At 36.5% G+C, this 27,380-nt stretch overlaps 3 protein-coding genes across 4 annotated transcripts; all 3 read right to left on the bottom strand.

The window, feature by feature from the left end:
• Window positions 1–147: 147 nt before the first annotated feature.
• LOC136824853 (methionine adenosyltransferase 2 subunit beta-like) lies at window positions 148–1,694 on the bottom strand. The gene is made up of 2 exons (XM_067080827.1): window positions 1,142–1,694; window positions 148–635 (listed from the first exon to the last, which is right to left on the bottom strand). Exons 1-2 carry the CDS (start codon window positions 1,653–1,655, stop codon window positions 259–261), a joined length of 891 nt encoding a protein of 296 aa, XP_066936928.1. The 5' UTR covers window positions 1,656–1,694; the 3' UTR covers window positions 148–258.
• Window positions 1,695–3,715: 2,021 nt separating this feature from the next.
• On the bottom strand, window positions 3,716–18,835 carry LOC136824851 (uncharacterized). 2 transcript variants are annotated; one of them, XM_067080825.1, is made up of 12 exons: window positions 18,653–18,835; window positions 12,065–12,292; window positions 11,891–11,974; window positions 11,362–11,412; window positions 9,945–9,991; window positions 9,613–9,685; window positions 9,330–9,411; window positions 8,931–9,074; window positions 5,362–7,446; window positions 4,931–4,971; window positions 4,591–4,728; window positions 3,716–4,413 (listed from the first exon to the last, which is right to left on the bottom strand). In XM_067080825.1, exons 2-12 carry the CDS (start codon window positions 12,266–12,268, stop codon window positions 3,952–3,954), a joined length of 3,411 nt encoding a protein of 1,136 aa, XP_066936926.1. In that variant the 5' UTR covers window positions 12,269–12,292; window positions 18,653–18,835; the 3' UTR covers window positions 3,716–3,951. The 2 variants fall into 2 exon arrangements, with proteins under 2 accessions (XP_066936926.1, XP_066936927.1); XM_067080826.1 differs by lacking the exon at window positions 18,653–18,835 and adding an exon at window positions 12,889–12,962.
• A 3,574-nt stretch (window positions 18,836–22,409) lies between these two features.
• Window positions 22,410–27,197, bottom strand: LOC136824848 (serine/arginine repetitive matrix protein 1-like). The gene is made up of 3 exons (XM_067080821.1): window positions 26,832–27,197; window positions 26,109–26,220; window positions 22,410–25,842 (listed from the first exon to the last, which is right to left on the bottom strand). The coding sequence occupies exon 3, from the start codon at window positions 25,831–25,833 to the stop codon at window positions 22,717–22,719; it is 3,117 nt and encodes a 1,038-aa protein (XP_066936922.1). The 5' UTR covers window positions 25,834–25,842; window positions 26,109–26,220; window positions 26,832–27,197; the 3' UTR covers window positions 22,410–22,716.
• Window positions 27,198–27,380: the final 183 nt, after the last annotated feature.

Here is a 27,380-nt window from a genome sequence, read left to right as displayed (position 1 = left end):
TACCACATAATTCAAAACTAACCATACATTCTGCACTTCAGTTAAATCTACCCCTCCCAAATATTGTCTTCTTATCGAGAATCTTTGTCGCACAAATATCACGAAATGAAACTTATAAATATTTTGAAAAAAGCGACAAAAACGATGTAAAGGTTACGTAGCTGATAGTGTCCCGATTATATTCAAATACAAAGAAAATTAAATCCAAAATTGATAAAAAAAAAGTATAAAACATGAAAAAATGATCAACTTACACGATCAAACAAATTTCTGCAAAACTCTTTTGATGGCACCTTCAAATGAAGTTCTTGCACCAATATTCAGTTTTTCAAGACCAGAACAATCGAGTTGACAATGATAAGGTCGAGGCGTGCTACTCGATGTGGGTCCGTTTACAGGTTCCAAATGATCCATAGATAGATTGAATACTTTGGACATGATTTTAACCATTTGATATTTGGTGAGTTGCTCATTACCTTGCCAGTGGAAAATCCCTTTGAATGTAGGGGCAGTTTGGGAATGCTGAATCATTTGACGACAAACAACTGCAACGTCTTCAGTAAACGTTGGGTATCGCAATTCGTAATTAGAAATCTTGGATGGAGTACTTGTATCCTTCAGATTAACAAGCAGCCCTTAAAAGAAATGTTCATTTCCCTTCAACATAAACTCTTCGACTACGAAAGTAGCAAGATCGAGACTTAAATAAACAGTGTTTGGTCCTGTTGTTTCGAGAAAAAACTTTTGAAGTCTAGTCGAAAAAATGTCGAGCGGGAAAATGAAGAGAAGTTATACAAATTTTGGAAACGTTTCAATCCTCAGTAAAGGGATAATCAGATGATTTGAGATATTTGGTCTGCAGAAACCTTTTGTGCTCCAAGTAAAATATAAGTATATTTGTCCAACTACTCTCCAAAGTCGAGATATCACAGTTTGAAATTACTGAAAACGGGTTCTTGCACAGTTTTAACGTTGAAATTCTATTGTTTTCTTACTAAAAAACTTGTAATCTAAATACCTCGTCTTTGGAAAATATAGGCAATGATATTTTGAGGTTTTGCTCAGGAGAATAGAAGGAATCTACATGTCAATCTCAAACCATCTGATTAACCTCGTTAACACATTAAATTAAAATCCATACCGGTAACAGCACTTTCATTAACCCTTTCAACTTCACCATATAGGATAGGTACTCTTAAGATAGCATGGCGTTCACAATTCGATGCCGTAACTTTTTCACCTTCAAACTTGGTCTGTCCATAACGATTCAAAGGGTTTGGTTTACTATTAGGCGTGTATGGAGGAGCTGAACCATCAAAGACGTAATCAGTACTGATGTAGATGAGAAAGCTACCCAGTTTCGAAGCTAGTTTTGCAATATGCTCAGTAGCTTTGATGTTGAGAGCGACTGTTTCAGTCTCTTTGTTCCCGACCACGTCAGGACGTCTTTCGGCCGCTGAGTGAACCACGACATCTGGTTGAAAATCGTTCATAACTTTTTCTAGCTCATCAGAATCAGTCAGATCAACTTTCTTCAGTCCACCATTGAGTCGTGTAAAACCAAGACCCAGAATTTTCCATCCATTGACAGCTTCCAATTCTTTCTTGATTGCTCTTCCAAGTAAACCTGACGCTCCTGTGATTAAGACTTTCATTGTATTTTTTTTTATTCAACTGTTTTTATTTTTTGTGCTGAAAAAAAGTAAAAGATTTCAAGAAGAGCATCAGTAGTTCATTGAAAGCACTTGTTTCTGAAGATAATGTATTAAAACAAAGCGAGATAAAAGTAGATGACACAAAGCTAAATTCAGTGTCAGGGAGAGTATAGCATGCACCCGGAGCTGAAGGTGGGAATCCACACGAAAGGAGTAAAATTAATATCCAAAACATGAATAAGACGCGGAAAGACTGTGAGAATTTCAATTCAAAGAAGTTTCAAAGCTTTCTTTTTCAAAAAAGTCTCATTTTTATCAATAACAATTTTCATAGAGTCCTTAAATTGATTACAAAAATCTTTCTGGTGACTCTGTGCAAAGCTTATCACCAATTTCATGAGTTTTAAAGATTTCTTAAATCGGTCAGCAACTGTCACTATGTTAGACACCAACAACATTTTAACATTATCGGTCAAGTTAGCCTTCGTTGCAATGAGAACATCCAATGTTGTTAGAAATTCTTCGTTCCAATGGGAAAGATTTTTACGAGTAAGTCCATATTCAAGGATTGTGTTGATATCGTCTGAGTTTAGAATATTATCTGAAAATAATTTACTGATCACATCTGTATGGATATTGCGGTAATCTTCAAATAGCAGGCTTTCACCGACGATAGCAATAACAGAAACACGTTTACATATACCAAAAATATCTAAAACGACTTGGTATAATTCTCTAGATACTAGACCTTTTTGGTCATTCAATTTGGATGTGACACTTCGTGATATAAAAAGTTTCATCTTCTCAAAGGACAGCGAGTCGTCTGCCACAAATGATTTGATCAATAATAAAATAAGGTTCATATCCCATTGGCCAATTTCTACTTTTTCGAGAAGCTGACCAAAACATTGAAGAGGGCAATCTACTAGAAGTTGTTTAATCTCTACTGATGTTTCAGATGGAAAGTCATGCGCAATACGTTCAATTAGTGAAATATTAGATCCAATAATAACGGTGTGTTGTCTGTTACAGCCTCGTTTTCGATCGTCTTATTTCGTTGATTTTCAGTTCCTGACAATTTGGATAAGTTCAATTCCATTTCAGTTTTCTCGCAAACAGATATCATTTCATTTTCATCGATGTCGTCATCTATGAAGAAGTCATCCGGACTTTGACACCTTTGGCGTTTTTTGGGCGGTGGGGATACGTCACTTTTTCGCCGACCCTTTTCTGTCTTGTGAAATTGTTGGACATTAGGACACTTCAGACCGTGCCATTCTCGTAAGTCAGTTAGAGTTTGATTAGAGAGACAGCAAAAAGTTGAATCTGGGTGAATTTCATCCTTGAGTATAACTTTACACCAAGTATCCAAAAATGCAAAGTTTTGTTGTAAAAACTCTTTCCATAAATCATAATCAAAGTCATATTTAAACCTCCGTGCAAACAAGATAATGTTTTGCTTCAATGGTGAAGATAACGATAAAAATACTGGTGCTTTTTTAAAATTTCCATTCAAGTCAAGCTCTGGTAACATTACAGACTTTGTCAAGATGCTAAAAAGAGTTTCGAGGTTACATTTTCCAATAGCTTTTGCATGAGACATATTTCGTTGACGTGATACTTTATAATATGATTCTGCCCTTTGGAGAGGGAGTTTCGGCGACGATAATAGGTAAACTAAATGTTGCATCTCTTTGCTCAAAACTTTATCCAAAATTAATTTATCATGTGACATTATTTCTTTTTTTTATCGAGCTGAAAAGAAGGTACAATGAATTACAAAGTCAAAATTATAATCATCTACACGCTTTTTCTATTATAAGAATAGTGTACTTTGGCTGAGGGTGAGCATTATTCTTATTTTTCTATTGTTCTAAACAATAGGTTCTAACTCTGAAATCTCACCCTGATATTCTTATAGAAGTTATTCTTATAAAAAAAAGCGTGTATTCTGAGTGAACTATGTCAGAATCTTATCTCGAGTCCTAGATGAAGGTGTTTGAGAAATTGTAATTTATTGTAATGAGAAAAATAAAATTCTAGAGTAAAAATGCAAGGAATTATGAATATTAAAAAACATATTTCTTTTTCTAAATGTTTGTAAAAAATGATAGAAGAATTGAAAATTCCTCTCTCATAAAAATCAACAAAAGGAAGGAAGATATTCATGCTTAAAAAATGTTGGTCTCGTCAACCAAACTTGTAAGCACTCAATTCTAAAATGATAAAAAATGAAAAAAATCTATAACAAAACAGAAAACAACAAACAAAATTCTAAAGCGACGGAAAAATCTCATCAAAAATTATTCGAAGGTCGTATATGATCAATACGCATTGGCTTAGGACCTTGACCAATAATACCACGCCCACCGTTAAAATTGTGACGTTGTGAGATGTGTCTTTGGTTGTTGGACCGATGGTGCAAATTTGAATTAATGAGACCGACATTGTGCTGGGAGAGGGCGCCAGTATGAGGCGAAATCAGGCCTCTACGATGGCGTGGGGGCGTTTCGTAATCGGAAAGATTAGGTCGTGGGTGGCGTGGTTGATGTTGGTGCTGGAAACCGGTCGCGAGATTTGTCGCAGCTTGTTGAGGCTGTTGATGATGTTGAAGGCGTGTCTGGAGAGAAGCAGGTGTAACAATTTGTTGCGCTTGTGAGGGCGGTGCAACAGGATGGTGTTGTTGCATGTCCATCAAACTTGTTTCCGTTTGTTGTTGAGGTGAATTAGCCACGTATAACTCGTTCGTTGTGTTTCGCTAAAGAGAAAGGGGACGAGGATAAGCCATCAAAATCATAATTTGATTAATTTCTTTACCATCATGTATTTCGACTTTACAACGCAAGTAAAAGTTGCAGAAAGGTAATGATGTATTTACTCAGTCCAGGCTAACTTTCAACACTTATACTGAAAAGGATTATGGAGAAAAACTCACGGAATTTTCGCTAGAATTATTGAGAACCAGTTGATGGACAGGTACTTGTTGCATTGGAGTATTAGCCACTGGCAAAGGTAGAATTCCTGCTTGGTTCACTTGTTGATGGAAATTCTGAGGGCCCATCATCATACAGTACTAGTGAAAAATAGAGTTTAATTAATATAGTAGCAATAAATATTTTGCAGGTTTTTCAAAAAGAGGGTAACAACTTGGATAAAGATTCTGGAAAACTAAATTACAACATAATTCGATTTTCAGCATTACTAACTCATTTAAGTATGGCTAGATCTGAAAGCATTTCATCCAAGCTGTGTGGAGCTTAAAAGGTCCAACTAACCTGTACACCAAGGTTGTAAAAGTACTGCACAACTTGAGGGTCTAAAACAAGAATAAAGAAAAATCAATAAATTCTTGCTTTCAGTGCGAGCAATTACCAAGCAAAAATGTCAGCATGAAACTGAAGACTAAGGACGTGGAGGGCATTAATTTTACTTATTTTTTCCGATGCCACTTATTTCCCATCCAAGACGCGTGACCCATGTGGTTTTCACACCAACGCTATATTGAAGTTAAGTCCAGCGCCAGATTTTGAAAAATACGTCGAGCAAAAACAAAGAAAGTGTTAGATTCAATCCGTCATTTTAAATGCATTGCAAATAAGTTCACTTTTTCTTGCTTGAGAAAGGTTGAAGATTCCTCTCTAGCCCCTTAGAAGTCACACCGGGATATAGGACATAATACAAAAAGAAGGGAAGAATCTAAGTATACCTTCGGGTAGATCTTTAGCCTCTGGATCTTGAGACAATTGAAGATGTGTGGTTCGCATATCAACATTATTCCCTTGTCGATAGATGACGGGGTAGAAATTGGCTTGTGTTGCAGCTGGGTGATAGAAGGTTTGAATGTTATTTGAAGCAGTATTATGGGAGACAAAAGGTGATTGTTGTTGTGATTGCAGTATTCTAATGTATTGTTGTTGTAGAGATTCAGGCGTCATGTGCTGTTGTTGTTGGTTGATGCCGGTTGTTGTTGGTTGATAATTTTGTTGTGTTGGATGATGAAGTTCCATGTTTATCTGATTATGGCTTTGTTGTTGTTGTTGCTGTTGGTAGTTCATATGTTTCTCGATATGATCACGAGGGATGTGAATTTTACCACGCTCACCACCAGCGCCCCCGCCACTGGGTATGACGGGCGTTTGTTTTTGTGGTGGGATAGGCGCTTGTTGCGGGCTCATTTGTTGGATTTCATCTGGTTGTGGGATAAGTGAAGGTATATTATGTATTGTCTCAATTATCTCAGTTGTCGATCCGAAGCTAACTTTCTTTTTGACTTTACCAAGTTTGGGCGGTCTCGTAGGACGATTTTCGCTCATTTCGACGCTGCTTCGCTGTGATTCCGGACTCACTATAATATTGGGTTGTGTGTTCTTATTCAAGTCAAGTTGTTCTACTTTTGTTTCTAAACAACCACTAGTGGAGTCAGTGTGCTTGTGAATTGTAGGGGGAGATACAGTTGGTGGCTTTTCTAATTCAATCTCATCTCTCTTTTGTATTATTGGCGAGGGAGCCTCTTGTTTTATCTCTTTTGCCATGGTAACACCGATAGAATCTTCCCCAGTGACTTTCTTAGGAACCTCCTCTTTCACTGGGGAAGCTTTTAATTCGCTTTTAGAAGGAGATGTAATGGAACCACTTTCAATTTTAGCACTACTCATCAAAATATTTTCTCGAACTTTCTTGACTTTAGCACTAGCTTGGGAAGTGAGACTAAGTTTTTTAATGTCTTTAGGAGGTGATGACACGGGTTGACTGTTTGCAGTGGTAGTTTCAGGTGATTTCTGATTATTTCTAATATCTATTTGAGCAGTGTCTTGTTTTGATGCATCAGCTATTGGAGCAGTGTTAGTTTTTTTCTTATTTTTGACTATCTGTATGGGATCAGGTGCCCTGTCAGTGGGTTCGGAGCTTTCAAGTTTATCACTGTTAGCATTTGTTGGGGTTAAATTATTTTTCTTAATTAATTCGTCAGTTGTTTTGGTAGTGGGTGTGGTGACATCGTTGGGTGGTTGTTCTTGTGCAGGATTACTCCGCATACGGCCCCAAAAAGCGGCGGCTGTTTCCGCAGGTTTGGCGACTTTGGTTACAGATTCTTCAGTCGTTGCACTACCGTTGACTACAGGTGCCAGTTCATTTTCAGTCTTTTCTGTTTTCTTAGGCACAGTATTCTCTCGCTGTTGATTTTTGGTTGGCGAAACTGATTTTTCTTTACGTTGGTTATTTTTACGACCTCCTCCTCTGTTAGTGTCTTTTTCAACTGGTGCAGAACCACGTGACCTATTTTGCTGATTGTTTTGAAATTCATTTACTTTACGTTCCTCTTCACGACCTTTACGATATTTCCGTCTCTTTTGCGATTGAAATTCTTGTTCATTTTCGTATTTATTATAGTAGCCGGGTAGCGATCGGTAGTCGTGCTCTCCGTTCACCATCGGTTGGAGATCGTCTAAATGAACATAATATTGGACATCCTTATCCTCGGGAACAACGATACACTTCTCTCCCACTTTCTGAACTCGAACAATCACTTGTTTACTGTGATCTTTCGATTCACGGATAGTGGCTATACAGACATCCCCTGGCTTGAACTGATGTGCAGCGGCAACGACTTGATCAAATTTTTGTTGTTCAGAACGAGTGTTTTCCCATACATCTAGCTCAATGTTTCGGTATACTGAAGGGTCCAAAGAAGCCGTCAAGGAACGCATAACTCGTGGATTTTTGTTTGATTCGGGAATGACCGAAATCAAATTTTCCCAAGGATTGTCCGATTGTTTACCATCGACCATTTTTCCTAAAAATTTCATTACAAAAACGGTATATTAAAAAAGCTAATTCCTTTTTTGAAAAATAGCTCAGTTGATGATGTTTGTAACTTTCTTATATAATGCTGATGGCTCATCTTGCTGACCTTAGTTTGGTGGAACATCACTTTTTGATCAAGTTTGGCTTGGCTATATATTGATCAAAAATTGACTCCAACTTAATTATCTTCAGGTGGCTAAATTGGCTATACCAATTTAAAAATCTCTTTTAAATGACATACATGATGTTGCCTGAAAATAAATAATATTTTCAAAATTTGACTCTGAAAGAAAAATCGTCGAAAACAGAATTTCATTCAGTGGGATCATTAAGTCATAAGCATAGTATAGACCAGCGTCCGAGATTCAGAAAAGGCCTTAAAAATGGTTTTCGTAGGGCACCCCTTAGATCAGGGCAAATTTTTGATAGTATGCTCCTAATAGGGTGTAGAATTGACAAAAAAATTGGCAATGACGTCAGCATTTTTATGAGAGCATTTTCAGAAAAAATTATTCCCAGAGATGGATAGCACTGAATAGTATCCGAAAATGGTATGGTTTGTTAACTTTCGATGTTCCGATCTTGAGATATTTAATTTTTATGCTGAAAAACTGAATCAGCAAAAAATATCGATGATTTTCAATATTTAAACCAAAATATCTCGAGATCTAGACATCGAAAACTGACAAACCATACCATACTACTAATTCAGGGCTATCCAGCTTTGAGAATGATTTTTTCTAAAAATGCTCCCAGAAAAATGCTGACGTCATCGGAAAACGCCAAAACGTCGATTTTTCGCCTTAGAAATGCCATTTCTCGGCACCAGGTGGTCGAAACTTAACAAATAACCCCATTTTCTTTATCTAATTTTCACGCTGAATCCGTTGGTTGCCTCAGATATTTGATTTTCAGATTTCGAAAAACCGTTAGTAAAGGGACCCTCGATAAGTTCTATCGATTAACTAAAAATTCTATTCACTCAAAAACTGCAGGAGATTCGAATTGCTAATTTTTTTCGTCAATTCTACACCCTATTAGGGGCATAATATAAAAAATTTGCTCTGATCTAAGGGGTGCCCTGCGAAGTGACACAATTCACTACCTCGCGAAGTGACAAAATTCACTACCTCGACCGCTGGTATAGAGAAAGTTTGGAGAAATTTTCAGCTTTATGTTTTTGTTCCTGTAAATCATGCTATAAGAACCAACTAAAAAAGAGTTAGAAATTTTTCTAGGACAGATATTTTTGGCATGCTTGATGAACTTTAGCTAATAATGTACACCAAATTCAACTTAGTTTACATATTTTCCTAACCCTTGCTTCTTCTTGAGATAATTTTTTGTAATAATTTCAAAATTGAGTTTTACTTTTTGATGTCAGAAAGTGATTGTTTTATGGGAAAAGAGATCTGCAAAAATTAAGACATAATAAAAATACAACGAACAAGTGCTAAATGCTGTTTGACTGACCTTTATTTTGTTTAGTTTTTACTTCAGTCCATGCAGAGGGGTCTTGGCTTTCTTCAGCTTCAGATATAGCAGTACAATCAGCTTCCATTTCACGTTTATCAACTTCAGCAAATACATTCCCAAGTAAAATCTCATACACAATGGCTAAGAAGTATAGAATTTTAGAGGTAGCTCAATTTTTTTGGTCCTGTACCAGAAAGTCTGGACCAAGGAGTTCCGCGACTCATACTTTGCCCTGTCCAAATTCAATTTCTAAAATGAGTATTCAAAAGCTGGGTTTAAAAAATTCAGTTTGGATTGAAGGATATTTTCCCCTGGAAACCTCCTTTATACAAGTCCACTTTACTTCTATTGATTGCATTCAGCAGTGCATTACAATTGAAAAGAGATATAACTTACATTGTGCAATAGCAGCACTCGATTTAAAAGAGATTGGGTAAACACAATCATAATGGTTGTTATTCAGGTAGCAGAGATGAATCTGAAAAAAAAAGAAATTAAGTTTTTACTGTAAATTCATTTAGATTGTCATGTAATCAGTACATTTATAAATAAATCATTCCAGTCAATTTGAAAAAATACTGAAATTTACCAACTAGAAAATATAAGTCCAGGTAAACCTTGGATAACCCAGTTCTGATAAAAATTTCATTGTTTTCATTTAATATAACACTATAAACACCTTTTTGTCGAAACCATTTTTTGTAACATCCTGTGGAGTTGGATTTGCAATTTGATATACAATGAAGTCATATCTATTAGAAAAGTACAGTTGGGATCACAAGAATTATGACGTGATAAACCTCAAAAGCCTCCTCTGGCGGAGCTGGACATTTGTTTATACTACTTTTCATGGCCATATTCAAATGCAGCGTATACTTTAAGAATGGGTCATTGACACAGAATGTATTTTAAATTAGGTGAACAGTAAGTAAAAATTGCATGGAACGAAGGTAATTTTGGTAGCCTTTTCTAGCTTTAAAGTATCGTCAAATTCGTAGAATTGGCACTTACTTATAGAGAAGTGAAAGTGCCGATATTTCTGAGTGACCACCCCATTCCTAAGAAAGTAAAAGAAGATATCATTATTTAATATGTTTGAAAGACAATGTAGCTCTAAAAGAAATTCCGTGTAGTAACAATAATAAGTCTCAAAGTTGCACATTTGACCTGATTTGACGCGCTATTTTTAAATATAATTCATCTTTTTGCGCCAACGATCGAACTGATGGTTAGCAAAGAAATAGAGAGCAGAGATTACAGATAAAAAAATTGGCTTTGTAATACTTCAGAAAAATTCTTAGAAAAATCTTTTGTTGCAAGGGAATGAGACTAAAGATAGTGGAAGTGTTATCTCTAGACAATTAACAAAGCTTTCATCTTGGCTTGGTAATATAAAGCCCTGATAAAATCAATTTCAAAAGGGCAGACAAGAAAAGCCTGACATAGAACATAGCAAACTAATAGAGAACAGAGCTTACAGATAAGAAATCATTTGTTGCAAGGGAATGAGACTAAAGATAGTGGTAGTGTTATCTCTAGACAATTAACAAAGCTTTCATCTTGGCTTCGTAATATAAAGCCCTGATGAAATCAATTTCAAAAGAGCAGACAAGAAAAGCCTCGAATAAAACATAGCAAACTAATAGAGAACAGAGCTTACAGATAAGAAATCATTTGTTGCAAGGGAATGAGACTAAAGATAGCGGTAGTGTTATCTCTAGACAATTAACAAAGCTTTCATCTTGGCTTCGTAATATAAAGCCCTGATGAAATCAATTTCAAAAGAGCAGACAAGAAAAGCCTCGAATAAAACATAGCAAACTAATAGAGAACAGAGCTTACAGATAAGAAATCATTTGTTGCAAGGGAATGAGACTAAAGATAGCGGTAGTGTTATCTCTAGACAATTAACAAAGCTTTCATCTTGGCTTCGTAATATAAAGCCCTGATGAAATCAATTTCAAAAGAGCAAACAAGAAAAGCCTCGAATAAAACATAGCAAACTAATAGAGAACAGAGCTTACAGATAAGAAATCATTTGTTGCAAGGGAATGAGACTAAAGATAGTGGTAGTGTTATCTCTAGACAATTAACAAAGCTTTCATCTTGGCTTCGTAATATAAAGCCCTGATAAAATCAATTTCAAAAGGGCTGACAAGCAAAGCCTGACATAGAACATAGCAAACTAATAGAGAACAGAGCTTACAGATAAAGAAATCATTTGTTGCAAGGGAATGAGACTAAAGATAGTGGTAGTGATATCTCTAGACAATTATCAAAGCTTTCTCTGAAGCACGACGTCTTAGTTTTCTCAGCGCAGGTATGACTATTTGAGTCATAGAACTTTTCAATACTGCCCGCCATTCGAATCTTTAATGGCTTACTTAATGACCGCTATATGGATAATAATCATAATTCTTCACCTTACCTTAAGATTTCTAAGATTGAACAGGTGATGCTCAAATGAGCCTTCAATGAACTAAAAATGAAAATTTATCAAAATAAGCTACATTGTATTTTGTACATCTTTTTAATACGTGCTTCTTATTTTTACCGTCTAGTTTATATGCCTTTTTATTTACAAGCACCTCATAAGTTGGGATACTCATACACCCTTTAATTTTCATACACCCTGTAATTTTCTGGGATATTTTTGAAGTGTTCATTAATGATAAAATATAGGTAAAAGAGGGTAAAAAATATATGAAATTTTATGACTGTTAGGTCTTATTTTAACAGATCTTACAACCCAGGGACATTATTTAACCTGATTAGTTAGAGGACTCGTTTCTAAAAAAGATTGAAATGAGATTTCGAGATATTTATATTGGTTGCATATTTGCGCACCTTTCAATTTTTGTGCAGCCAAGTTTTATTGGGTTAGGTAAGTATTCTTATCAGAATTTATTCAAATATTCATGATAAAATGGATTTAAAATTGAAAGGATTAAACTTACAGATTCAAAAATCTTTCTGTGGACATTCATGTAAGAAATGCAGTCTGTTCGAACTTTTTTGTGTAAAAATTGTGTGAAGAAGACCTAAAAAAATGAAAATAATATTTTCCAATTAATTCCGTATGAAAACAATAATATGTGCCGTTGACTTAAAAAATCTTAAACACTTTTTACCTGTTCAGCTACAACGCGAAACAAACAAGAACCATCTTTAGCAACTGGTTTACGATACATGTTTATATTTCTGAGGTATTCATCCATTGCCTGCTCAGTAGTACTTGGAGTGAAAGAGCCATTATTCCTTGGACCAGCCATGGAATGATCATCTTTCTTGATGTCAGCATATGCAACTTTTCCTCTTCCTTTACCGAGTGCCATTCTCCAAGTCCACAATCATAGGTTCTAAAATCGATTTCAAAAAAATTAATAGAAATTTTTTAATAGTCAAACTGGTCACAGCTAAAAAAAGGTTCTTCTGTTTCATGAATTTAAACTTATAAATTAGTGGGGAACGGACATTGGTTTACTATCAGGTAATCATACCACTATTTTTTGGAGTCATTACCGGATGGTTCAAAAAAAAAACTTTTTGGCAACGTTTTAGAACTATCAATCTGTAAGGTTTACCTTGCTTTATTAAAATTGCAGAGGGTCTAACTTAAATTTTGATGTATTACTTTTTACATTTGGACCATCGGTTCAAAAGTTATGACCACTTAAAGTCAAAAATCACTTTTCAAAAAGAGCAAAAATATGTCAAAAAAGGGTGATTAAAATTTGTTCAATTCGTTTTCTCCTCTTCCTTCTTTTGTTTCAATCAAGCATATACGCATTTTTATGATGTAATTAGCTGTTTATTGAGTATTAAAAGATACCAACCAGAAGGTATTTGAATGTTGAATTGTCAGTTTAAATTGTTATTTGGTATAATTTTATGAAAAGAAATGTTATTGGAAAGAGGCAAGTATGTAAAATTCTCCATCTTTTTGTCAAAATACCTTGTATTACGAATAGGACCAGAGAGTGTGGGCTTGTCTATCCATTTGTCTTCAGTTAATAATGCTTTTCCTTAAAAATAAATTTTTGTTTATAGCCTTGTGAGTATTTTCTTCATAAAAAAGTAAAAAATGTGGCAGTATATAATAAGCAGATATTCAATAGGTAAAAGTTGGTTATTGAGATTTATTAACCCGAGGTGATGTAATATTCAACAAGGCGAAGCCGAGTTGAATATTCATCACCGAGGGTTGATAAATCCAATAACCAACGTAAACCTATTGAATATATGTTTTATTATATGCCCAAAGACGAAAACAAGTTATAAGTTTCTATTTTGTAAAGAGATTCACACAAAACTCTTACACAAATCGAACATTCCAATGTTTTTTTTCTTTTTAACTGCTTTTTAATGACTTAAGTCATTCAATTGTTCACGAAATTCACAATTGAACTCTTTTATTGTCTCTCTTTAATAGCAACAAAATAAAAGTGACAAAAAATCAAGTTTCGAAAAAAAGTTTGAAAAAAAAAATTCTACTGTGGTATAATACTGTGGTATATCAGGAATTATTCAATGGCTGTTTTTGCCTACGGGTATATAATAATCATTATTAAGACATGTCTATTGCAGTTCAATCTCCTTCTCGTTGTTGATCTCATCAGCCCTTTTTCAACCATTTTTGTTAATTTTGAAGAATGACATTTTACTTTAAAAACTTATTACTCAAAAACTATTGAACCAAAATCAATAATTAACAGCTCCATTAAAAAAAACTAAAAAGTATCACTCTGAATTCGGTGCTTACCTACTAATCATATGTATAGTAATTAAAAAATAACAGTGTGGTAAATCAATGCCATAAGAGTGCTCAATTAGTTAAGGACCAAGGCTGTATATCAATATTTTAAAGTTATCTTCCATTAAAAAACTAACAAGTGATACTTTTATGGACCTACCTGGTTATCAAAACTGGACAAAATAAAAAAATAATTGATAATTGAACCACTCAAACATTGACTGAGCTTAATTTAACAGAAGACTCTGTAATGAAAAGGCATGGTAGTGTAGCGGTTATCAACCTTAAATTCTTGGTGCTATGAATCACTTGGAAAGTGAATGTATCTTTGCCGAGGTTGACCCATGCCTTGTGAGGGGAATGAGCATCATAGTTTGGAAGGGGGTCACTATCCCCTAGTCTATAGCCCCCCCCTACCCAAGTAAAAAAAATTATCAAACCTAATCGAACAATTTTTGAAGCAAAAAGAGTAAAAAGTTTGATTAGTTTGATGATTTATATCCTTGTATTGACTTGCAAAAACTTTATTGCGGCACACACATGCAATCGCCATTTTGACAGTTCCTAGACTTACTGTTTATTGTAACTGGATATTTGTCTATCCGGAATAAGTTTCGCCCGGGCGGCCTCGTGGAGGAATACTACCGAGAAGTCGGGAAACTTGCATAGCCATCAAATGCCTGACCAACCAAAGCAGCAAAATTTCAAGACAAATAAAAGTGCAAGAAATGCGCAGCTCCACTTTAAGCTCTACTCTACCATTTTAGAATCTCATATTTACCACACAAGTATTATTGGCAAGTTACTTGCTGATAGAATTGCGGGTAAATAAACCAGGGTGGCTGGTTATTAAAAAATCATGGAAAATCATAAATTTCAAGATGGCATGAACTCAAATGAAATCAGGTTTGTTTTGATTTAACTTTGTAACTTAATGACCAGCCAGGTCATTCATTTGAGGGGTATGCATGTTTCCCTCTACTGACGCAAGTTAGCCAATTTCACGGTATGCCCCAGCAGAACCACCTCTGGTCAGTATAAACTTAAACTCGTATATCAAGATTACAGTATTTCGAGTGCGGGCCAATTTTACTTTCGTTTTGAGTGGTTTCATTTTCGATTTCAAGCCAACATCTTAGCAATGGGGTGCATAGTTACAGGGGTTTGTGCAAAAAACTAAACATAAAGAATTTTCCAAATTCCCCACTTCGATTAAAGCAATGAAAAATAAAACTTTTCTATGTTTAACTTTTTTGCACCTATTCTTCAAAATGAAAATATTTAAGATTTTAAGTTCTTCTTTTATTCAATTATTTTTTACGGCACTTTGTTGACAATCTAACTCTCACATCAAATTCCTGCTTTCTTCAGTAAATTGAAGATGAGAAAAAACTTAAGCCACAGATCATGGATTGAAACAAATATATAAAGGCTGGGATTTTACAGCCGCCTGTCGTGCAAGGCACTGAGAGGCCACGGGTGCCAAAAAGAAGGGCCGTTTGAAATGCGGCAATCTCATTGGTGGAAATTTGATAAACAGCTGCAAATGAACGCTAGGAAGCAATCAGTAGAAGAGACAACTTTCGTTTTTTGTTGCAGATTTCAATATAAACTTCTCTCAGGGATTACTTGTCAATGCACATGTACACACGTGTTATGTCAACTTGTCAGCATTGTATTGTTGTAAAGGAAAAGATAAAAGAGGTAAGACTAGCCTAGTTTCGGCTGGTGTTTAAAGGGTACAGGAAAAATGTGAACTGATCGAACTGCAACCCATTGATCAAACTTGATCAAACATTCACATTTAAAAAAAATCTTAGAGTTAGATTAATTTTTTACTTGAACTTTAATCGTTTGATGGATTTCAATTAGTTCTATTGGTTCACAACTTCAACCAGTTTAATTGATCGGGTCTGGAACTTTGCTAACGCGTTAAGGCTAATCTCCACTTTCGCGCGAAATGAGCAAAAACTTTTTGACCTTTTGTAAGGTCATGGTCAGTTGAAAAATGAAGCAATTCCATTGGTCGAAATTGACGTACAACGGTTGAAAAGTTTTTTTTGTTTGCGCAAAACTTTTTTTTGACGTAATCTTTTCTATAGGCATAAAAGATTGAGAAAAAAACTTCCCCCTTTCTACAAGAAATTCTCTTTCCCTTTCTTGAGATTGTTTTAACATCCCTACCCCCTCCCCCTTTATACTGCTTTATTTATATCACCATTGGGAATCCTCAGCTCAATTTTGTGCTTGCTTTCCTCGCATGTTCTCCCACATTCATAATTGAGCTAAAGACTTTTGATAGGTGATAGGTATTTGGTTTAGTTTTGTAAAAGATAAGTAAGTATTCAGCATGCAGGAATAGTGTCAGGACCTGCAGGCGACCTGGTAGGGTTGGGTGTGGTTTGGGTCTGGTTACGTATCAGATTGGCTAGGAATTTGGTTACGTATCAGATTGGCTAGGAATTTGGTTATTATCAGTCAGTTAGTCACACTAGCGTCCAGCCAAAATGCGTATCAAAGATTTATGCTGCGAAAGCGCTATATCGTTTACTTGACTCTCAAGCAAAAAAATGCGCCGCAAAACTTCTAAAGGGATTCGTGAAAAAATAACCCGGCGCTTTTTAATGAAATTAACATTTTCAAAAACTTTGAGAAATTGCCTAAAATTTGAGCCATAGATGAAAAAGTTTGAGCCAAGCCAACCTTGAAAACTAATTTGAAGATCAACTTCCCAAGGAAAAGATCTACGGGGGAGGCGGAACCCACCTAGATCCGCGCACCGCCGGATAGGCTATCTCCCGGAAATTTTGCCAGATCTCAAACAATGACCCATTTACATGTGCGGAATTGTTTTTATTTTAGCGTATAAACAAGGCCTTAAAAATCAAAGCACTGTCTCGGGAATTTAATGACTAATTTTGGTTGGTTGAATTTGGCTGTTGCACGTTTTATTTTGTTTCCAACTTTCAAGTTTTAAATTAATATTATTGTCTTGCGAACTTGATTCAGACAACTCTCATCCTTGTTGTTGAAATGTATCCTGTAGATGACTGATGTTGTTTTTTCTGAAAGCTAATTTCCTAGTGTGACTAACTGTCAGTTAGGGTTAGGGTTGGAGCTCGAAAAAAGTACTCTTTTGTGATTTTCTCTTAATATAGTCTGGTCTGTCAGGCTAGCTCTAAAGCTTTAAAACAGCATCTAATAACATGAAAAACCAGAATATGATTCTTCAATGGGAATCAAAACTATAAAGTGCACTTACAAACATCAATTTATCAGATCTAACAAAATTAATAACCGCACTGTCATCATTGACAATAAAACAAACGATTTTCTGTCAAGAGCCTTGTAAACATTCCAACAACTTGAATCTGTCAATCATTTTCTATTCTCAAGCGAAGAGTACGCGAAGCGATTCTAGCTTTACGATAGTGCCGCAGATCATCAATGGATAGTTCAATTATCATCATCCCTTTATTTTCATTCCTAGAACTTTTGCAAAAAAAAGGAAAAATAGAAAAGTGGTATTTTTTACTGCTCTACAGTATTCAAATATTGAATTTGAAAGATTTTGGCTTTGCGGGACTTTGGGTTAAATGCTTGCGTGCAGCATAGCCATAGGCAGTGAGGCTGGAACTTCGATTTTTGAGGATTACGATTTTACCAGTTTTTTAGCGATTTTTGCCTCGCTTACCGAAATCTCGCAACCTCTTTACTTTAAGGGAGATCAAAATTAGAGTTTTTCAGCGTTCCGAATCACAGGATCTATTCTCAACAACAAAATACATCTTTTGGTCTTTGGGTTTGTCTCTGACGTTTTTCCTTCAAAGAATATCGATCACTTTCCTTTTCCCCTTGCGCGCGCGAGAAAAAAATGATTAGCTCGCGTTTTCGCGCGGGCGAATAAAAATGAGGCGGCAATCTTGCACTGAGGGTGCTACTTAGTTTCCGCCCTATTTTGCGTCCACGACCATAGAATGGTCCAAACACGGGGGTATTTCAAATGATAAACTATGTTGTTCTGTAAGTGTTTATTTCCTGAGAGATACAAATAGTATCTTGAATATTATCAAATTATTTATTGAAGTATTATTGAGTGCAAATTTAAATATATGGTTAAATAAAAAACAAACGATGACAGTTTTTTTGCTGACTTAGCTATTTGACAAGTCTCGGAAAGAACTGCCATAGGAATTCCGATACCTAACCTGATTGGTTAATTTCAGAACGGCTTCAAGAAAATTATAATGGCAGATAATTTTAAAAGTTTCTGAGGAAAATATGTGTAATTTATCGATGTTGATGGCTGGTTGATTCTTTAAAGAAAAAAGATAACAGGTATAGCTTTTTCTAATCCTGGAATATCGAGGTTCCAGTTACACTGATAGGGTACAAAGTCCAAACATGCGTTTCCCGTAATTTTTGAATGAAGAGTTAGGTCTATACTGTCTGTAGTTTTTACAATATAAATAGACGTCAGAAACACTTTCCTGGCATGAATCCGTGGCGCAGTGCCAGTGGTGGCTAAGGCGCATTGGGTATCTATCTTTTCGGAACTTTGCATTTAGCAGGGGGTTCGAATCCCACCGGTGGCTATCTTTTGGTAAGTTATTCAGTCAGTCAGTCAGAAAACATAGAAAATAACTCACAAAGAATCAGAAAGTCAGAAAAACTACGAACAAGAGACTGGAAAGAAGTACGAAATAAGTCCAGATATGTCTTTCGCCTTAAAAAGAAGAAGCAACGACCGTTTGTATGATAATTGGTTTGATAGACCTCTAAATCCACCACCAAAAAGAAATGGTCTGACTGCAACAGTTTCATGTAGCTATGGCTTTAAAGGTGACTGCCTGACTGTCCCTTTTTAACCCAAACTCAAAGTCTTGATCTTTTCGGTATATATTATAAACTTGACTGAATATATATATTGGGGTGATGGTAATTTAGACATAAGAACTAAACTTACATTTTTCATGTTGTTGAGCCTGGTTCCATTTTCCGCTGCATTCAAGCGGTATTTTGAAAGTAAAAATGAGAAAAAGATAGCCAAGTTTTAGTCAGTCTGTCGCCATTTTGTTAGAGTCTGGTGGATTTTTGCCCACTGTAGTGTTGTGAGTCCAGCACGTGGAAGGAAACGATGGAGAACCACAACAAAGCAACACAGCGGAGAGCTTAACCGTCGGGCGCATAACCACCGACCACTCCGCCCGTACGCCTCTTCTGTGTCCTCTCCTCAAAAAATAACAATAACAAACAACAGATTTGCGCAATCCTAAAAATTGAATATGAATATGGTGGACTGAAAAAAAAAGAAGACTTCAAAAACCTTAGTTCGCTCTTTTCCCGAAACCAATTGATTTAGGGTTTGCACGTCTAGCCTACTAAAATAAGAAATTATGGTACAAACAAGTGGTACAACTTCAAGTGAGATTTGGAGACTCATGTCTGACATATTGAACCGAGCCAGTTAAGACAGTTAACCCACTGTACAGTTAAGTTCCAAAAGTTAGACTAGAGAGGTAGGCAGGTCAACTTTGGACCTTCTCGGACCCTGTGCGAGATGATAAGGGGCGAGAAGATATTATGAAAGGTTTGAGGATTTTTTATTTAGTATTTTAGTATTTTTACGTCCCATTTGGGCAACCCTTTTTTGACCAAATTTCGTTCTTTCAAGGAATGAAAAGTTGAAATTTTCCTATTTTACCGACCCTTAGTGAGAGACTAAGACTTTAGTTGCTGATTTTTCCAACCCTTCCCAACTTCCGGAGGTCCCAAAATAAGCACGCTCAATATGGTGGAACATACCGTACCTTACTTGCCTAGGTACCGTACCCTCGGGTCGAGTCTATAGCACCCCCCTTGTCACATACCCGCTGGGATACCAGCCCCACTGGAAAATTTGGCAAAAAGTTCGTCCCTGGTGGGGAAAATACCCTAGAATTTCGGGCCCCACTGATATGACCTTATAATATTGAGATTTCAATATAAATTTTTATCCCCGGTGGGGAAAGGTTTCACCGGGCTGTGAGACAGGGGTGTAGTTAGGCTGCTGGCATCCACTAACGGATTCGTGCTCCTTATACTACCTGGAGTTTTGTAGAGGTCTGCGATTCAGACTAGGTTGTGTAGTCTAAAGTCATGAGGATGGCCTGGGCCTAAAAAGATGAGGATAACCTGAGACCAATGTCGTGAGGGTAGATGACTTCTTTTCGAAAGTGAAAGATTACAAAAGACACCGTGCAGAAAGATTCTCTGACGTCCACCAGTAACGTACCTAATAAAAGCGTGTGGGCTTTGATACAAGAGGACGCTTGTGTTGTATTAACAAAGAAGAGGACTAAGTCATTTTGATAGGGGAGAAGATCAAACCCTGAGGATGAGGTGTAATTAATTCATATTAGGACACATCAGATATACATCCTATTCCAAAATAGACCTACATCTAGTATGATCAAGGACAGTCAAGCCCACTAAGTCCTTAAAAACTCATGTGTGTAATACAACTTCCAACAGGTATGGCAGTGTTTAGATAAGGAGAATAGAAAAACCTAGGGCAGTATGACCTGAAAGATGCCCAGAATCAAATCTAACAAAGACTAACATTGTGCATCGTGACGTTTGAAAAAAAAAAATGCCTAGGTCCCCGGGGAGGGGGGTTACGGCTAGGTGGTTTACCAACTGACGGTATGTGCAGCTAGAAAAAATAGCTTTTAAATTCGTACTGTATCTGCACCCCAGAGTGTAGCTGGGAGTATCCGTCTACTCTGTTCGTGTGATTTCGAAAAAGTTGTTTCAGAGCATACTGTTACATATTACTGATTATTTCTAGACATAAAATTTTAACTTGAATTGATTTTTTCAGGCAAAAATCTGATTCGAAGTTGATTGGATACTACTCGAATTGAGACATTTTTTAAATAAATCCTCTCTAAATCGAAATCTATTGGAATTAAGTTATGATGATAGGGTATTTTCTTATTCCTAATGAACAAAGGAAATGTGGAAAATAGTCCATTTCAATATTTATTGTTCTAAGTTAGATATTTTAACGAAAATGTTTGACCTACCTTTTGGGGTTAGTTGACCTACAATTTGGGAGCCTTCATAACCCGACATAAAAAGTCTGTCAAATTATATAAAACTTGTTTGTTGTACTTTCATAACATGAAAGTATTACCTGAGAGATGAACAATGTTGGCATTTCAAGCTTTTACGACGTGTCCCAGACCCGCTGGGACCCCAGCCTAATCAGAAAATTTGCCTAAGTTTGGAACAAGAGAATTTCTATCCCCATTGGGAATTTAGTAGAAATTTTTTGACCCGATGTGGGAAAAGTTCCACCGGGGCTGTGAGGCAGGGGTGCGGTTACATCATTCACATATTTTAACACAGAATCTTCAACCTACAAAATAAAAACAACTTTCTTGTCTCTTCTTTTCGTCCTTTCTTTTACTTTTCATCATTTGTAGCACGATAAAATTAATATCTTTGTTAATTTTCTTTCAGAGTATATTTCTAAAGTATGAATTTCACTAAGAGGACAAAAATTTCCGATGAATACTGAAATTTCGCTCTCAGCAACCGAATCTTTTCACCTACATTCTGGGGTTAAAAAGCGAAAAAAAATCCAATTTTCAGAATAACAAAAGCTCTCTAGAATATTGTTTTGGCATAAAATATTTCTAAAATTTCCTGTTATAATTAATTCAATCGAAAAAATATCAACATTTTGCTATTACTAGATTTAAAGCCATAAAACCAAACCTACATTCTGGGGGTTATAACGAAAATGGGAGTCAACTTCAAGGACCAAAAAAATTAGCCTATCTATCAAAAGTAATGAAACTAACCCCTGGGAAAGGATTTTGGGAGTTCAAAATTTCGTTTAAAACATTCAATATTTTTTTAAATGCAAATCTACATCTCTCAGGTCTGATTCAAATTTCACCTACATTCTCGGGGTCAGGTGCTGTATAGCATTTAGTTAAAACGAATAATAATATAGAAATAGTCTCAATGAGTAGCTTCTGATGGGATTTTTGCTTATGTAGTGTAAGTTTGAATAGAGTATGGATCTCCAGACTACCCAAAGTGCAGCGAAAAATCGGTGAAAAAGTATTTTCTTCTTTTAAAGCAAAAAATCAAGCTTTTCGGGCAAAAAATTTTCCCAGATTTGCTGAAATTTCCACCCTTGTAGTAGTGCATTTTTCAAAAAGTCCACCCTTACAGTGCATATTTCTGCTATCTTGAAAAACTAACCCTTAACCGTCGGCCAATGACCTACCCCTACCAATGAAGTATAAGCCCAACAGGGCTAGAAGCAAATCTTTAACCTTTTCCAGTCAAGAAAATGCGAGTCCTTAGAATATACGCCGTATTTTTGACGACAGATTGAATTTAGTGGTTTCTTAATTTTCGAGTGGTAGGTATATTTTTGAAAATTACTAACCGGAAAATTCTACCTTCAATCCGTAATTTGTATAAACATCACACGGGCCGCTCAAGGCCGCGCAGCCTAGGTAGGATTATACGAACGGCTTCAAATCCTACTTAGGAGATTCGCTTCTATAGCCCTTCCGGACTTATACTTCATCACTCAGCGGGTTTTCCGAAACTGATTAATGAAAATTAAACTATTGGTCGAAATTTTCCGAATAGACTTTGGCGAAGGAGATTAACAATTAGGGAAGAGGCGTCGTAAAGAAAACATATAGACGGTACTGTTCAAGAGAATATGTCAAACTTCTTTCAAGTTATAAATATATTGAATGATAAAGTTGGTGGTAAATTTGTAATGTATATAACGCTAACAGTTTCCTGACAATGTATAGAATAATGTTCGAATGGAAAAATAAAATAAACACAGAAACGGTTAAGAAAGTTCCAAAAAAATTATGAACGAAATATAGGAATAAGGATAAATAATAAAGGGCGAGTGTTGTGTAGCTAGGGCAATAAGTAGGCTATTGTCGCTCAAAGCTAAGACGGTTCACTTTCAGTTTGTAGTTTTTTTGAGATATTTCAAGATACCTATAGATCGCCAACATCAGATGACTTAGAGTCATCAAGTCCAATAATAGATTTATTACTTTTCTTGTCAGAGTTTTTGCTTTGCGCAAAGTAGTCGGATTTCGTTTTCTTACACAATGGTATGTATTCACGGTCAATGTCTCTTAACGATTCTTTGATCATTTCAATTTTAGAGGATGCTTTTGGATCTTGTTTCGCGTGTTTTAATTGTCGGATCTTTTTATGTCGTTTTTTGAACAGTTCAATGCAACGACCGGTAAACCAGGATGGGACACGTACTTTAGCTTTGGGTTTAATTCCACCGCTACTTGTAGCACTCGAAGAAACTATTGGAATGTTCGTGAGATTTGCATTCGATTTAACAACGGGTATATTTTGTTCTGAATTATCTTTGCTTTCATTCTTAGTTTGTTCAGGAGCGGAGACTTTTCGACTTTTGAGGTGAATATCGCCAGGAGATGGTCTAATTACAGTACTTTGTATTGTGGGCTTAAGAACAGTAGTGCTTGATTTTCTTCCCTTTGGGTTAACAATGTGTGTTATCTCGACTTCATCTTCACTACTTGACGCATCCGGCGTTGCGTCGTTTTCAATGTTTTCTTGTTTTATTGTCACTTCACTATCGTCACCTTTACGATCTTCAAAGCAAATATCTTCGCTAACTGATGATGGTTTTTGAGTTGACGATCTTCTCAAAAGACTTAACTGTTCAGCAATACTAGATTCATCGGGTTTAGGTGCAGAGGATGTTGGTTTTGATGCTTCGACATTCTGTTTCGATTTACGTTGTGTGGTAATCGGTTTTGTAGCGATTAAGCCGGGAGTCGAGAGAATACCAGGGGATGGAAGGATTCTTTGGCCTTGAGTCATTTGAGCCGGAAGGTTTCGAGCAGCTTGCGTATGTTGCATTATCATAGCTTGTTGCTGTTGAAGATAAGGATACGGTGATTGAACTTGGAGTATCGAATGAGGTGTATGAACCATGATTTTGTTAGCAATGAATTGAGAGACTTGATGATCTTTGTATTGTTTGACGGAATTGTCAGCTGCTTTGATCAACATGTCTTCGATCGCTCCTCTCGCTGGTGAAAAGGTTGAAGACACACTTCCACGCCTATTCGATGTTTTCCTGGCTCGACCAAGGGGCGATGGACTTCTTTTGCGCTCGTTTTGGTACGAAGACTCTCGCTCGTGGTAAGGTGAAACACTCCTCCGAGGTTCTGATCGATGTGTTGTATCACGTAAGCGAGGAGAAAGACTTCGTCTACAATCGTTGCGGTGTCGTGGTGAACAGCTTCGTTTACGTTCATTGCTTCTTACGTGATTACGCATCGGCGAGTTGTCACGACGATGCTCACTGTACCTAGATTCGATTCGACTACGTGGAGAAAGACTTCTCTTACGTTCTTGAGAGCGAGATTGCTCTCGCCGAGGAGGAGACTTACTGCGTTTACGTACCCATTTAAATGGATTATCATGGTGGTGTGGAGAATGACTTTTACGTTCGTTTCGAGGGGAAGGGCTTCGTTTTCGCTCATGTTGACGGTACATATTTCTCTCAAGAGGTGAAACACTTCTCATGCGATCACATCTGTACGACGATTCAGATTCACGTGGTGAATCGCTTCTTCGACCAGTATTTCTTTGCCAATAAGGATCCTTTTCATCTTGAGAAGAGCTTGTATCGACTCTAGATAATTCAGGGAGTTCATATAAAACGGGCGAACGAGTACTGCGCCTTGATCGTCTGGATTCGATATCAATTCGAGCATCTTGAGTATCTTCACTGGAAGGACTTGACTGGATGAGTTCCACTGTTGGAGAAGGTGATCTATCTACAATATCATACACAATGGGCGAAATACTTCTTTTCTTTGGTTTTGGAGGCTCAGCCTGTGGAGTATCTTCTCGTCGTAAGGCTGGTGTATCATATTTTGATCTCTCGTTGAAAACGCTTGTTTGATTAGAAATATCAATATGAGCAGACGGGTGCTTTTGTGAAAACTTATCATCCAAAAGTTGACTTAAAGGATTAGTACTGACCGATCCATGTTGTTCACGACTCTCCAGTTCTTTGGTCAAATAATCAGCCACATCGCTGATCGAGATTCCATAATCTTCCAGAACTTTACGACTCTTTTCACTCTTTTCGTCAATTCGATGGCCAGTTCCTTCTCTCATCATTTGGTTGCGGTAGTACTCTTCCAAACTAGCATGCACTTGTTGTCGGTCATCATCTTTGATGTTATTTCGCACATGAGCTCTTGGATAATCACCAGTATCGGAATCACGTTTTAACGAAGATCTCTCTACTTGATCATGTACGTGTGCACGGTACTTGTCATCATTAACGTCATCCTCCAGCCTATCACGTCTATCATCAGGCCGACCTCTTGAATACTCTTCTCTGTAAAAACTCTCACTGATAGTAGTAGATTTTGGAGCAACGTGATTATACTCATCGCGAGAGTCTCTGCGTTGAACAGGCTTATGGTCGTAATCAATACTAGAGTAACGCAAAGCACTTCGAGATTCGTCAGCACTGCTATCATTAACGTAATAATCATTAGATGACCGTCTCGTAGAAGTACTAGCGTCATCACGGTGATATCCACCACGCCTGTCGGAAGACGCTCGTTCAGAAAAGAATTCTCTATCATTAAAACGGCAATCATAGCGCTCATCGTTATTATTAGAATCATAATGATCACGAGGGCTTCTCCCGCGACTATAATGTTCGCGCCGCTCCTCGTTATCAGAAGAATTGTATCTACGCGTAGGTCTTTCATCACCATCATAATACCTTTTGTACTGATCATTATCATCGTCATCCATGCAGTAAGTGTCATTCTCTTTGTCTCTTGTCACAAAACGTCTTGTGTCATAGTTATTATTTTCACGTGTATCATAAGAAGAAGTAGTGTCTCGTGAATGATTAATATGGTTATTATTGTAGTAATTCTTGTTGTTATAACTGTCTCGTGTATTGTTGTTGTTAGTAGCAGGATTTCGTTGGTTGTTATAACTGACCATGGTGTTTAAAGAGCGAACGCGTCTTTGCTTGTTCAGGGAGTTGTTATATCTCCGCTGATTGCCACCGCCGTTTCGTCGATTCATTCTGCGTACCTATGAATGAAAAATATAGGATTCTAGACACCGTGAAAAGTAGAAACCACGCTATCGAAGTGAGTTACTTCGATGAAAAAAACGTAGTTAAAAGATAAAATGTAGCGTGGTACAGCAATAAATTTTTATATTTTCTCTAGGTATCGGGTCTAATTAAAGACAAGTAAAATATTGCAGCGCATGCAAGGTTTTGAAAGATCTCCTTAAAAATGGCGCTAAAGTGCTTATAAACAAGAGGCAATGCTCCAATTAAATAATGCAGTTACCTGAAAATCACCAAAGTTTCATTAAGCTCATAGAAAGGTCTATTGGTGAAGTTGACTTGATGTATATAACCAAGACGGTTTACACACAAAGGACCGAAGCACAATCCTAAACCTACCAAAATAGAAAGAAACGAAATCAATTCTCGTTTGATGAATACAAGAATTAGCAAATTCATAGATTTATTCATTTCGTATTTTACAGATTGTAACGACAATTTTAACTCTCAGTAGATTCAAATCATCATTATCATAATCATTGATCCTTTAGCCATTTCCGTTTGGTTCTACAGTATCAATAAAGTAAATTTCGATTGAAAATATTCCTCTGATATCATACAAATCAACTTAGTGTAAAATAAGATTTCATAGTATTTCGACAGAAATGAAGAACTAATGATAGGCTGAAAAGTCCGTGATATAATTTTAGCCTGGATATGCTACAACTGTTTATTTCACAGCCGAGGCAATGTCAAAGGTAAACCTACCGCCAGTTGAATAATGTCAAAAGATCAATGCATAGACCTTTTACAAATCACGGTGTGATGTTGAATAATAAAAAACTCATGAAAACCTTGACTCGCCGATCATTGATTTTTCTAAGTATGCACTAATTATTTTCTCATCATTGTTTTGTTGCTGGAGTTTTATAATTACTGAACATGACACCGTGATTAACAAAAGATCTATAAAAATAATGATAATGAATGGGATGAAAAGCCTTACCTTTACCAATCGACACGTGAACCAACTGTGGCGAATGAAGAAAGATGATGATCACCAATGAACGACCAGAAGAAGATCAACGCAAGTGTCGAAATGATCCAGTGTACCACCACCAAACAATTATTTTCTTAGTTAATTAATATTGAGCTGAAAAAGTCTGAATATGATTAGCAAGGAGAAATGCAAAATGGTCAGGTACAACAGTCAAATGAGAACAAGTACTGAGTGAATACAATAACAAGTTCAAACAATTACCTAGAACCGTCAAAATCAAACTTTAGTCAGTATTTAAGTACGAATCTTTTAGAGCATTCACTACGACCACAGATTTACAAAGCCCGAAAGGCTAGATGTCGTGCTTTAAGCCATCGCAAGCAAAAAAAGTGAATATCGCAAGAAATATAGTTTCAATTGTTTCCGAAAATCCTCGAAACTTCTGATTGGTCAAGCGCTGAAATTCTATTGTAATGTCACGTGACCTAGGTAGGATTTCCTACCTAACCTCGGCACACTTTTCAGCAAAAGCACGACATCTAGCCCTTCGGGCTT

Source organism: Clytia hemisphaerica, unplaced genomic scaffold (assembly GCF_902728285.1).
Source record: "Clytia hemisphaerica strain Z4C2 unplaced genomic scaffold, Clytia hemisphaerica genome assembly, whole genome shotgun sequence".
Lineage (NCBI taxonomy): Eukaryota > Metazoa > Cnidaria > Hydrozoa > Leptothecata > Clytiidae > Clytia > Clytia hemisphaerica.
This window is presented reverse-complemented; position numbering and strand designations above follow the sequence as displayed.

Coding starts and splice junctions, on each gene's coding strand:
- LOC136824853 (XM_067080827.1), bottom strand. CDS start 1,655: ATGAAAGTCTTAATCACAGGAGCGTCAGGTTTACTTGGAAGAGCAATC. Junction 636..1,141: donor TAATGAAAGTGCTGTTACCG/GTATGGATTTTA, acceptor ATTTCTTTTAAG/GGCTGCTTGTTAATCTGAAG.
- LOC136824851 (XM_067080825.1), bottom strand. CDS start 12,268: ATGGCACTCGGTAAAGGAAGAGGAAAAGTTGCATATGCTGACATCAAG. Junction 4,729..4,930: donor TTTACAACCTTGGTGTACAG/GTTAGTTGGACC, acceptor ATTTTTCACTAG/TACTGTATGATGATGGGCCC. Junction 4,414..4,590: donor ATAATTCTAGCGAAAATTCC/GTGAGTTTTTCT, acceptor CTTTCTCTTTAG/CGAAACACAACGAACGAGTT.
- LOC136824848 (XM_067080821.1), bottom strand. CDS start 25,833: ATGAATCGACGAAACGGCGGTGGCAATCAGCGGAGATATAACAACTCC.